Source organism: Chelonoidis abingdonii, chromosome 6 (genome assembly GCF_003597395.2).
Source record: "Chelonoidis abingdonii isolate Lonesome George chromosome 6, CheloAbing_2.0, whole genome shotgun sequence".
NCBI lineage: Eukaryota > Metazoa > Chordata > Testudines > Testudinidae > Chelonoidis > Chelonoidis abingdonii.
The window spans coordinates 731,195-744,046 of record NC_133774.1 but is presented as its reverse complement, the minus strand read 5'-3'; the positions used below and the strand labels follow the sequence as shown (position 1 = coordinate 744,046).

At 56.2% G+C, this 12,852-nt stretch overlaps 1 protein-coding gene and 1 long non-coding RNA gene across 2 annotated transcripts in view; both read left to right on the top strand.

Annotated features, from left to right (window-relative positions):
* Positions 1-12,852, top strand: part of LOC142046957 (uncharacterized) — a 93,245-nt gene that overhangs the window by 3,789 nt on the left and 76,604 nt on the right. The window lies entirely within an intron of this gene.
* LOC116836956 (avidin-like) lies at positions 3,066-11,092 on the top strand. The gene is made up of 4 exons (XM_032800990.2): positions 3,066-3,259; positions 4,217-4,424; positions 7,931-8,051; positions 10,216-11,092. The coding sequence occupies exons 1-4, from the start codon at positions 3,188-3,190 to the stop codon at positions 10,283-10,285; spliced, it is 471 nt and encodes a 156-aa protein (XP_032656881.1). The 5' UTR covers positions 3,066-3,187; the 3' UTR covers positions 10,286-11,092.

Sequence of the window (12,852 nt, the reverse complement as noted above, 5' to 3'; positions counted from 1 at the left end):
GGGGGCTCGAGACGGTTATGCATGGTGTTACTGAAACGGAACCCCTGGATACTGAACTCGGCCCTTGTTGCTGCCGACTCAGAGGGGCAGAAGGGTTACACACACACACCAAAAGGCAGCCCCTGCTGAACGTGCTCACCGCCTCAGTACAAAGCTGAGATTCCTGAATGTTAGGGGCCATTCTGACCATCCAGCCTGAGCTCCTGCACAGGCCAGGCCAGAGACCCCACCCAGGGGTCCTGCACTCAACCCCCTACGGGGCAGCTGGCCCCATAAGGGGTGTCAGGCCCCTGTCTACCTGCAACAGGCTTCTTTAAGGAGAACCAGCCCATCTCAGCTCACCTATGAACAATTAACCAGCTGCTGGCTGGCAGCTACCTGGCTAAGGAGCCCCTGGGCTCGGTACTAGGCTACTGGAGCTCAGCTGGACGAGGGGCTCCTAGAGAGATGCTCCGGGAAGGGAGGTGAGGCGGGAGCTTCCCAAGAGCTGCGGGAGGCCCAGGCTGTGAGGAGCCATGTGCTGCCAGGAGAAAGGCTGCAGCTGGCAGGAAGGTGGGGGAGCAGGGGAAGGGGTGCCCTGATGGTGCAGCCGGGACATGGCACTGCCGAACTTGGGGTAACTGATAGACTCAGAGGGCCTCGGCCTTCCTGCTGGGAAGCCTGGGTGAGGGGCTTTCTTCTGTCTCTGGGAACTTTCTGTTAATGACAGTATTTGGTCCTGCCATGATGGCAAGGGACTGGACTCGATGACCTCTCGAGGTCCCTTCCAGTCCTAGAGTCTATGAATCTATGAATTCAGAACCTCGGAATGGGGGTGGTGCTGTTTGATACCAGGGTTGGACTTACTGATGACTAATCAGGGAAATGAAGGCAGGGCCCAGCTGCAAGGAGGCTTGGGGATGGCATGTGACATCTACATCCACTGACCTGGGGCAGAGCTATAACAGATCTCGTAGACAGAGACCCCCAACTCAGTGCTGGAGACTCCACTGCGTCCCCAGGGAAGCTGTTCCAATGGCTAAACCCACTGATAAAAATTTGTTTAGCTCGGGTGGAGTTACAGGAAAGTGGCAGGAGCTACCAGAGAGCTGGAGGGTGGGAGTTCAGGGGAGATGAAAGGAGCTAAGTGGGTTGGGCCTGGCCTGGCCTTGCTATGGCTAAGGCCGTGTTTACACAACAGCTGGTAACGCCAGCACAGCTGCAGCACCATATTGTAAACCCTTACTACACTGGAGGAAGGAGTTTTCCTGTCAGTGCAGGGAATCCACCTCTAGAAGCTAGCCAGCACGGACGTGAAAAGTGTCACGTACTGAGCACTGAAGTGATCTCCCCCTAGCCCTGGTGCAGCTGGGTTGACAGATGAATTTTCCCTAGTCACGTCTAACTGGGGGCGGGGGGGGGGGTAAGGCGACATCATTCCAGTGTTCAGTGCATGAAAGTTTTCATGGCCCTTGGTGTCGCAGGCCCCGTCTACACTGGGGCTAGGGAGACATCATTCCAGTGCTCAGCATGTGAGAGTTTTCACGCCCCTCAGTGACTCAGGCCCCATCTACACTGGGGCTAGGGAGACATCATTCCAGTGCTCAGTGCTTGAGAGTTTTCACGCCCTTCAGTGACTCAGGCCCCATCTACACTGGGGCTAGGGAGACATCATTCCAGTGCTTAGTGTGTGAGAGTTTTCACGCCCTTCAGTGACTCAGGCCTCATCTACACTGGGACTAGGGAGACATCATTCCAGTGCTTAGTGTGTGAGAGTTTTCACAGCCCTCAGTGACTCAGGCCCCGTATACACTGGGGCTAGGGAGACATCATTCCAGTGCTTAGTGTGTGAGCGTTTTCACGGCCCTCAGTGACTCAGGCCCCGTATACACTGGGGCTAGGGAGACATCATTCCAGTGCTTAGTGTGTGAGAGTTTTCACAGCCCTCAGTGACTCAGGCCCCGTATACACTGGGGCTAGGGAGACATCATTCCAGTGCTTAGTGTGTGAGCGTTTTCACGGCCCTCAGTGACTCAGGCCCCGTATACACTGGGGCTAGGGAGACATCATTCCAGTGCTTAGTGTGTGAGAGTTTTCACGGCCCTCAGTGACTCAGGCCCTGTCTACTCTGGCGAGCTGAGAGTGGCACAGCAGTACCGATGCAGCTGCGCCACTGTCAGGTCGCACGTGTAGCCACTTTCCCAGTGACATCATAAATCACTCCCCCGAGTGGCGTTAGCTGTGTCAGGGGAGAGCGTCTCCCACCGACCGAGCACTGGGCACATGGCCACTTACGCCTTCAGAACTTATGTTGCTCAGGGCAGTGGGTTTTTTAACACCCCTGAGCAACATAAGCTTTGCCAACCTAAGTGGCCCCATAGACATGCCCTTAGATGGATCCATCTGACTTTAAGGTGCCAGGCCTGGCTGGGGAGCAGACAAGCCTGCAGTCATGTTCCCGCCTTGCAGACAGTCTCCAGGTGCCCAGATGTGATTTACCAGCTCTCTCTCCCTCCCTCCCTGGCGCTGGGGATGGCGCGGCTGCACCTGGTGCTGTCACTTCCCAGCATCCTGTTACTGAGCAGTCTGGTGGTTCCTCGTCTCATGTTACCTCCTGACGCACTGCTCACGTTCCTCTGCTTCAGCCCCCGCTAACTTACCCTAACGATTGCCCCATGAGCCATTACAGGGCCCAGGCCTCAGATCCTGGCACCTTCCATCAGTCACTGCCCTGTCGCTCTCTGTCCAGTTCTCTGGGGCTCCGGTGTCTGGCTACGGATCTGGAGTTTCCACCATCCTAGTCACAGCATCACCCAGCCACACATCCCTTTTCACTTTCCCAGCGCAGCAGCTGATCACTTCTGAGAAATCACACAGCAATAAGGAAACAAACAAGAGAGGAAGCCTTGCCAGCTACTGACCCCGGTATCAGGGGTACCCAGAGCGCGACAGTCCTGGCCTCACGTTCCAGCTGAAGTTGCACATCACTGCCCAGGTCACAGGGCCCTTTTCACTTCCTCTTCCTGGGAAATCAAACTTAAGTAAACAAAGTGTCTATTTCTTGGAACTGCTAATCAGTTAAACACCCAGCATCCATCCCAGCCCCGCCTTTGTCCAGGGCTATAAATAGGGGACTGACGGGGATCCCCAGATACCAGTACTTGGAGATTCATCTGGCACCTGTGGGCAGCCTCCACTCCCAGTAGCAATGGGGAAAAGGGGCTTCTCTCTGATCCTCGCCTTGGGTCTTGTGACCCTCAGCACCTCTTCAGAGAAAAAGGTACTAGGCAGGGTGTGGAACTCAGGGGGCTGGGCGCTGGCTCTAGGGTGTCTCAGGCCAGGGCAGGGTGAGGGGCCGAGGGGGCTGGGCGCTGGTTCTGGGGTGTCTCAGGCAGGGCAGTGGCCAAGGGGGCTGGGTGCTGCCTCTGGGGTGTCTCACGCTGGGCAGGGGAGAGGCCAAGGGGTCTGGGCGCTGGCTCTGGGGTGTCTCAGGCTGGGGCAGGGTGAGGGGCCAAGGGGGCTGGGCGCTGGCTCTGGGGTGTCTCAGGCTGGGGCAGGGTGAGGGGCCAAGGGGGCTGGGCGCTGGCTCTGGGGTGTCTCAGGCTGGGGCAGCTCGACGGCGGGTCCATCCCCGAGCCTTGGGGGTATGATAGGCCAGGTGTCACCCAGAGCTCCCCCGGGCGGTGCCGGAGAGAGTACATCCTAGATGATGCGCTGCTACACCTGCGCTGTCCTCGTGCACAGCAGCCCCAGTGCAGACCTGCTCCGGTGAAATGGGAGAGGCGCCAACGGCAGGGAACCTGCCACCTCTCCAGGGCCCTGCTGCTCTGGGAGCACAGACAGCTGCTCTCTCCCCTGCCTCAGAGACGCTCTCCTCGTTGTGTGTGGGAAGGGGAAGGTGGGGTGGAGAGAGGAAGGGGGCCGCCTCCTCCCAACTCCAGGTGAGGAGAGAGAATGCAGAGCCCCTGCCCAGCAGCAGAAGGAGGCTGCGTGCTGCAGTTGGGAGGATTTTATTTCACTTTGAAGTTGCAGCGTGAAACAATCACAGATAGAAATGGGGCGGGGAGGTCCCTCAATCGCCAGGAGTCAGAGCACAGACCTCCCTTGTCAGTGGTCGTCTTCCGCTTTGTGGGGTCTGTCCTGAATTTAGGGCTCCCGGGGTCACGGCCTCAGCTGAGGTCTGACCCGCCTGACTCCACCATGCCCCTCCTGCTGACCACCAGCACCCACCTTTCAGTGCATCCTGTCTGGAGTCTGGCAGAATGACCTGGGCTCTAATATGACCATCTCTGCCGTGAACGAGGCCGGGCAGTTCTCTGGGTTGTACCTCACAGCGGTATCAGGCGCAGAAAAGCCGATCCTTGTGTCGCCGATAAACGGATCCCAGCACATCGACAGCCTGGAGCAGCCGACCTTCGGGTTCACCGTCCAGTGGACCTTCTCAGGTACGTGGCCCAAAGGCTTTGGGGACCGGCGTGAGGGATTGTAGGGAGAGGAATTCGGTGCTTGATGGATAGGCTGAAATCCCCCCAGCTCCAACCTGGGGCCGTGTCTGGCGCCCCCCCACCCCCGACCAGGCCACCCCAGGCCCCCTTCTGCAGCCTCCTCCTCCTCCCATTAGTGACCCTGCCTGTCTCAGGCCAGCCTTTTGGCCTGGCACTGCCAACCAATGGCCAGCAACCTGCTGTGGCCGATACGGCTCATCACAAAGTACTGATTCCCCCCACACACTCCCCACAACACTGAGTAACTTTGGTGCCTGTGCCAAAGTCCCTGCCATCATCACACCTCCTCTCTGGGTGGAGAACCAGCTGTTTGCCCTGGGACACTTCTGTTCCAGTGGGGCACGTTTTGGCAAAGTGGTAGCATTTGCCACGTCCTCAGCATTCTTGCCCATATGCAGGATGGTTCCTTATGGCCATGGCCACATTTAGAACAACTCTTCATTGCCTCTGGCTGTTCTTTTTTCACTGGATCCCGGCTTTTGGTTAGCAGCAGGACGGCTTCCAGCCCAGGCACTTGCCAAAGGCAGATTCACAGTGCGATGGTTTGCCCAGCCCTCCCAGTTGTTTTTCAATCATTTCATCTTCAGGATGTAATACACCCACAGCACGTTCAAGGGTTTGGACAGCCTCGCTCGCACCGCGTTTGACACAATAGCACTCACAAGGCGGCCTCACTGAGCAATTCGCTCGGTTCTCAGTATTCACATGATCGTGCTGCCAGTTTTAAGTCAGTCACATATTGATCCCCGTCGGTCTGACTTGTGGTGAAAAATTGTGCTTCTCATACATGAAGTTGCTTTGCAGTGCACGGAATGCCTCAGACTCACTCTTTGACACCTGTGTTTTTCCTCTATCTGCATCATCATCAAATTGAAAAGTATTAAATCCCTCTTGCTCCTCCACCTGCCAGAGGGAGAAATAACGCTGTCTGCAGCCATTCCTCGACTGTGTCTGCACCCAGAGCCGGCGCTGGGCACAAGCAGACTGAGCAATTGCTTAGGCCCTCAAGCAGCTCAAGGGCTCCCCCTTTAATTATCATTATATGTTGTGGGGGGATATTCCTGCTTAGGGCCTGCCATGGCTGGATCAGCATGTCTGCACCACTCACAACACTGTGCACTCAGATCCTCGCTCCCACTTTCGCTATTTTTCTGCTGCATTTCTGCCAATCCCTAGATTTCCTGGAGGCTTTACGTGGTCCTCTGCCAGCCACAGGCTCCTTGTCCTGTGCAGCCAGTGGCTTCCCTCCCCGCTCCCGCTGCTCTGGGACTCGCTGCACCGTCTGAGCATGCCCAGGTGCTGGGCAAGCAACTCCATCCAAATGTTAAAGGAACTTGGTAGGGCTGCCAAGTCCAGCACCGGAAAGTGAGGAGAAGCCAGAAGTACAGCTGCCCCGTGCATGTGCCTCCTGGGCCCGTCTGCAGGACGCGGGGCCGGGCACAGCCCAGTGGTTCATTCCTTGCTCAGAGAATGGGGCAGCTCATCAGTTTCCCTTTTCATTCTCCGTAGGGTGACCTGGTGTCTGTGTTTCGATCGGAACACGTGGTCAAAAAGAGACCCTGGCAGCTGTTGACTCTCCGGTTGGCAGTGCTGTGCGGCAGGGCTGGCAGGTTCCTTGCTAGCCTCCACACCACATGGCCCCCAGGAAGCAGCTGGCACATCCCCCCCTCTGACTCCTACGTGTAGGGGCAGCCAGGGGGCTCCGCACACTGCCCCTGCTCGAAGGGCCGCCCCCACACCTCCCATTAGCCAGGATCTGCGGCCAAGGGGAGCTAAAGGGGCAGTGCCTGTGGATGCGGCAGTGCTCAGAGCTGCCTGGCCACACCTCTGTCCCAGCTCTGATCCCCCTCCCACCCTGCGAACCCCTCAATCCCATCCTGGAGCACCCTCTTGTACCCCAAACCCTTCATCCCCAGCTCCACATTAGAACCCGCACCCCTAGACAGAGCTCTCACCCTGCCAACTCCCTGCCTGAGCCCAGAGCCCCTTCATGCACCCAAAACCCCTAATTTCTGGTCCCACCCTGGAATCCCTACCACCAGCCCAGAGTCCGTATTCCCTCCCACACCCCAACCTCCTGCCTTAGCCCAAAGCCCTCTCCCATACTCCGAATTCCTCAGCTCCACCCCACAGCCTGGAGCCCCCTCCTATACCTCAAATCCCTCATCCCTGGCACCACCCCAGATCCCGCGCCCCCAGCTGGAGCCCTCACCCCCTCCCACACCCCAGCCCCCTGCCCAGCCCAGTGGAAATGAGCAAGTGAGTGAGGGGGGGGAGAGTGACAGACAGAGGGAGGGGGGATGGAGCGAGTGGGGGCAGGGCCTCCGAGGAGGGGCAGGGCAGGGGCAGGGCAAGGGTGTTCGGTTTTGAGCAAGTGAGAAGTTGGCAATTCTAATTCTCCTCTTTCTGTCCGCGGCCCTGCCTTATTCCCTGCTCACTGTCCGAGCCTGGCACTGCATAAACACTCACTCACTGCCACACGGGCATTTCCATGGCGCTTGGTGCCACGGTATCGGAGCCTGTCAGAGACGTTAATGATTGTCCTGCACCCCGGCGGGAGGACAATGGCCTTACCCCCGCGACAGGTGGGGAACTGAGGCACAGAGATTAAAGCCCAAATTTGCAGAACTCCCCAGGAATTGGGGTGCCTCAATGGCTGGCTGCCCAGCGTAGGACACACAGGGACTGGTTGGTCAGACATCCTGAGCACCTGCAGCTCCCACTCACCACGTGCAGCTGTGAGCGGCCAGCACGTCTGCACACCACGCCTGGAGACCCTCTGGGGCCCAGACATGAGGAACGCACACTGAGTGGCTACATGATCTGGGGCACTCAGCTATCCCCCTGGGGCCCAGCCTCCAAACTGAGTGTGACAACATTGGAACAATCAATTAAATGCAGTGTTGCGTCTCCCCCTACGTGCCCCCAAAGTCTCTGCCTCCGGACGGGTCTGTCTAGCTGGGTCTGCAGCCATGCGGACTCTTCCCAGGAAGTGTCCACTATCGCCCTAGCACGAGCTCAGCTCCAGCAAACAGAGCACAAGTGCCAGCTGCATCCAACCTGCTCCAAGTGAGTCTGACCCATGCAGCAGTGAAACCCCAGGGCTGGTGCGCACCAGGCACTTCCCTGGAAATGGTTTGTGTAGCCAAGACCTGTGAGGTCAGAGCTCCTGGGGTCCATCCTGGGCACTGCCAGTGACTCACTGGGGCCTTGGCTGGTCACTTCTCTTCTGCACACGATCACTGTCCAGACCCACCTCCTGTGGTGCCTGGGACATGCTTGTGAGAGAGAGGTGCAGGAGCGTGAGATCATCACATGACTGGCACTCAAAGCAATCCCTCTTCTTCCCTATACTCGTGGGCACCGCTGGGGGACAACGGGGCTCTGAGGGTCTCGGGCTGAGTGTCGCTGACGTTCGCTCTAACTCCTGTTTGATTCCGTGGCAGACTCAACGACTGTCTTTGTGGGCCAGTGCTTCGTGGATAAGCATGGGAAGGAAACTCTGCAGACCATGTGGCTGCTGCGAGTGAAGGCCAGATCTGCAGAGAATAACTGGAATGCAACCATGTGAGTGACTGGGAATCCTCATTCCCCAGGGAGCAGAGAGGTCTCTGGTGGTCTGGGCTCCCCTCCCAACCTGTGTGGAGGAGACTCATGTGATGGGGTGGGGAACAGTCCTGTGGCCAGAGGAGACAGGCACTGGTCTGCAGTGGGGCACCAGAGCGTCTTCCCCAGATGCTCCTGCACTGAGCATTGTGAGCTTCACCCTGCCAGGGAGGAGAAGGAGAGAACACAGTGACAGGACCATCAGAAAAGCCCCAGAAGTCCTAGGCCTCCTGTAAGCATTTGGAGCAAGAGGCAGTGAACTGTGTCTGTCAACGCGGGAGCACAGCCTGCACTGGGATGCAGGAGCAAGGCCTCTCACGGAGAGCGGCTTCAGCACCAAAACTGTCCCCAAGCCAGGCCCCTGAACAGGCTGCGAGTCTCGCAGAATCCTGGACATGTAGGGCTGGAAGGGACCTTGAGAGGCCACCTACTCTATCCTGCCAGGCTACAGCAGGACCATTGTCAAGGTGACACCTCCACTCTGAACTTTAGGGTACAGATGTGGGGACCTGTGTGAGATAACCCTAAGCTTATTTACCAGCTTAGATCTAGTTGCTGCCACCACCAAATGGTTTAAACAAACATTTATGGAAGAGTCATTTGAAAACTCTGTCTTCCCCCCCAGATATTTTCCCAGTCTTTAATTAAAGGAAAAGGGTGAAAGGAATACCTCTGTGAGATTAGCATGCAAGCTACTGTCACAGACAACAGATTCAAAACATAGAGGCTGTCCCTCTGGGCAAAAACCTTAGTTACACAAAGACGCACAATTTGATTCTCCCTCTTATGCAAAATGAAGTCACAAAACAAAATAAACATAATCTAATACATTCCTGCTCTAAACACTTACTACTTTTCAGAAATGTTAGATGGCTGATTCCTGGATCCTTCACTCTGGCACAAACTGTTCTGAACAGACACAGACTGATTTCATTCCTCCCTCTTTGAAAACATTTTGTCCCCCCATTGGTTCCTCTGGTCAGGTGTCAGCTAGGCTAGGTGAACTTCTTAATCCTTTACAGGTAAAAGAGGAATTAACCCTTAACTGTCTATTAAGAGAGCGGGACAGTCACCTCCTGTGTTGTAAATACGACGTTCCTGTTAACACAGCCCTCAGTTATATCAGCCTTTTTCCCCAGCTGCATCACGCTGTTGGCTCGTGTTCGATTTGTGATCCAGTACAACCCCCAGTTCACTTTCAGCAGTGCTGTCTCCTAGCCACATAATGTCCACTTTGCACTTGTCTAGCACCAGCCCTAGGCCTGACCCCTGGGGAGGGGGCCCAGGCCTCTGGTGCTACTTCATGCCCCTCTTTGCTGCAAGATATCTCCTGCCTGGGGAGCCTGTTTGTGTTCAGCCCTTTTCAGAGCACAGGCTGCACCCAGCATGTGAGCAGCCAGGGGGGGGGGGGGGGCTACAGCGGGGCTGGGGGGCACCTCCCGGGGGCACCAAGGGGAGCTTTGAGTAGGAGGCTGCTGGCAGATCCCTGCCCCCAGTGGCTCTGCTAAGCCCCACGGGGATGTGCAGCCTGTGGAGCCCCTGCCTGCCCCCGCCCAGGTGCTGCTCGGTGGCTCTGAGGCGGTGCCAGTGCGGGGTGCTCACAGCCAAGCTACCTTCCTGGGCTGGGCGGCCGGGTGCCCCCCTGAGGTGGAGCCTGGAGGAATTGCCTGCCAGCCCCCTATCTGCCCCTGCATGGTGCGGCCAGGTGTCCCTGTGAGTAGGGGCGGCATGCCAAGGGGGGGCGCTCTGCCGGTTGCTGGGAGGGCGCCAGGTGGCTCCGGTGGACCTCCCGCGGGCATGCCTGTGGAGGGTCCGCTGGTCCCGCGGCTTTGGTGGACAACCAGAGCGACCGGCAGAGCGCCCCCCGCGGCATGCCACCCCAAGCACACGCTTGGCGTGCTGGGGCCTGAAGCCTCTGAGGTGGAGCCTGGAGGAGGGGCGTTCCCCAGACTGTGGTGCTCAGCACCCAGGCCGGGTGCTCTGGAGATGGGGTGTCCCTCTCTGGGCTTTTCTCCTCAGGAGGATGCAGATTGTGCCCCTGCCTCCTTCCCCCTCTAGTGTATGGGGCAGCCCGGGGCACAGGCCCGTGCTGGGCCAGTAACCTCAGCTCTGTGCTTCCCCGCAGGGTCGGCACAAACATTTTCACCCGGATCAAGGGGCAGAACTTGAGTGAATCCATGAGAAGTGACCTGTAACCAGTGATCCCAGCAGCACCGTGACCCCACTCTGCAGCCCCAGAGCTCCTGGCGCCCCCCAGAATTGTTCTGGGCACTCTCTCTCGAGAGCATCTCGCCTAGTGTCAGGGCTGTTTGCTGAGCTGCAGGGTCACCCGTCTCTGTCTCCATCTCCCCTCTCTCTCCAGTTACCCCCCACCTAGAATCACTGCCTGCGGCCCCCACGCTGCAGTTTAGTTCCTTCCCCAGTAAAGTTCTAGCGTGGGAGACACACTCTTCCCTTCTGTTTCTCCTTTATCTCCAGGTCTTTCCGTTCCAATAGTCTCTGGTGCTCTCTCTCCTTTTCTGCAACCTGCAGCCTAACTTTGCAATGGCTTCACTGCTGTCAATCATTTTCCTGCTTTTCTGTCCCTACCTCCCTTTCCCAAAATGAGCAATTCAAAAATAACAAACTCCTCCTACTATCCTTTACATCTTTACACCTGTGTATGAAGTGCACATCTTGCTCAGTACAACAAGCTGTGTATCTCACCCTGCTCGCTGCACCTCTGTGACGGGGTCTGTGGGTCCACTGAGCCCCCTGAACTCTCTCTCACCTGGGCTGTCTCTCACAATGCCTTGCTAGTGACCAGCAGCAAATGCCTCCAGGTGGTGGTATCACTCAGCATCACCGCACGTGGAGCCCCACATCCAGCTCTAGTGCATGAATCACCCAGAGAAAGGCACGAGGACCAAGAACTTTCCCATCACTGTTGGTGAATGATTCCATTTAACCAATTCTAGCTCTCATCTCTATTTATTTCTTTTTATGAATAAACCTTTAGATTTTAGATTGGCCACAGTGTGATTTGTGGGTAATATCTGATTTGCATATTGACCTGGGTCTGGGGCTTGGTCCTTTGGGATCGAGAGAACCTTTTTCTTTTACTGGGGTGTTGGTTTTCATAACCCTTCACCCCCAGGACGAGTGACACTGGTGGGAAATTGGAGTGTCTAAGGGAATTGTTTGTGTGACGTGTGGTTAGCTAGTGGGGTGAGACCAACGTCCTCTCTGGCTGGCTGGTTTGATGCCTTAGTAATAAAGAACCCCAGCCTGGGGCTGTGACTGCCCTGCTCTGAGCAGTTTGTCCTGAACTGATACTCTCAGTTGTGTCCCACCAGAGGCAACATCGTTACACCTCGTGTCCTGTTTTACACCCTCAGTCCGTGTGCTTGGAGAACTCAAGTCCAGGCATGTCTGGGGCACTGCTGAGTCCCCAGGTGAGGCTGAGCAATTCCCCTGGAGTGGCCTCATGCAGGGGAGTCATTGCATTGTAGCTCCCTTGCTGGACGATGGCTGGTGATGATTGTTTTACACACCCGGGTGTTGGTTCCTTTCCTGGCTGTTACCTCTGGGGAGCTAAGACCTGGTTGATTCCCCAACATACAGCATGTTTTAGTGACAACCACACAACACAATTCTCACAACGTCATATTCATTAATGATACACATCTATGAACAGAGAAATGACTTTCAGCAGATCATAACCTTGCCCCTGATTCTTCACACAGCATGCTTTATATGTAAATTACAATTATATAAAAATGAAGACTATGGGGGTTACAGGGCACTCCCCCAAGGTATAGTATCACTTGAGCCTTCTACTGTCTTCTGGGAGTACCTGTCTCCTGGGGAGGACGCTGCTGAATGTCCTAATTACACGACTGCTGAGTTGAGCCGAGCCAGCTATAGAATAAGGTATGATGCAGAGCATGGGGGCTGTAGAGGTGACAGCTGGAAGCAGGGTGTGAGTGAGCCATCCCCTGACATCCGGGGGAAGCTGGGTGAAAACATTCCAGGAGCAGACCATGTTTGCATAGACACACCCACTCGGCCTAGGTGTGCAGCAGACAGAGCTGCTTGGCCCCAGGATCCCTTTTGGCTGGGGCTGGGTTACAGATCCCTTTAGGGCTGAGTGCAGAGGCAACAAAATGTGGTTCTGCTCATTGTCTGAGTAAAGGATAGCCAAACTGCGCCCTACGTGCACTGATTGAGGAGTCACCCTCAGCTGAAACTCACTTGCTAAGCAGGGGGGAGGGAGGCCAAAACCAAGTCATACAAGTGGGTGAGTGTTTGTTCTTGGGTGTTTCTTGTGATTAAAGAGGGGGCTGGCTAGTTTCAAGGGAGAGTTCTTGTTCCTCTTTTGTGATTATTAGAGCTAATATCAGGGCTGAGCTGGGATCCGTGGGTGGAGGAACACATAGGCCTGGCACTTCTGGCCTTGCTGTATTGTTCACGAATATAAAAAAACTGTTGGAATTGGGCATTTCTTTCACCCCAAATGAGGCACTGGTGCAAAGCAGATCTAGGGGCTAAACTTTAGAGCTGGTGTGAGGATAGTACTGCAGAGAAAGACAGCACAGAGCCTGCCCTTGTAGTGAGGCAGCAGCAAGAGAGACATTGCTTGACACCTCACCCCAGGGGTGAGCACCGGGAGGTGAACCCTGTGAAGGCACCTCTGAACTCGGCTTTCGCTAGCCACGGCCAGCACTGTGAGTGGGGTGTGAAAGGAACAGTCTAGAATCATAGAATCCTAGAATCTCAGGGT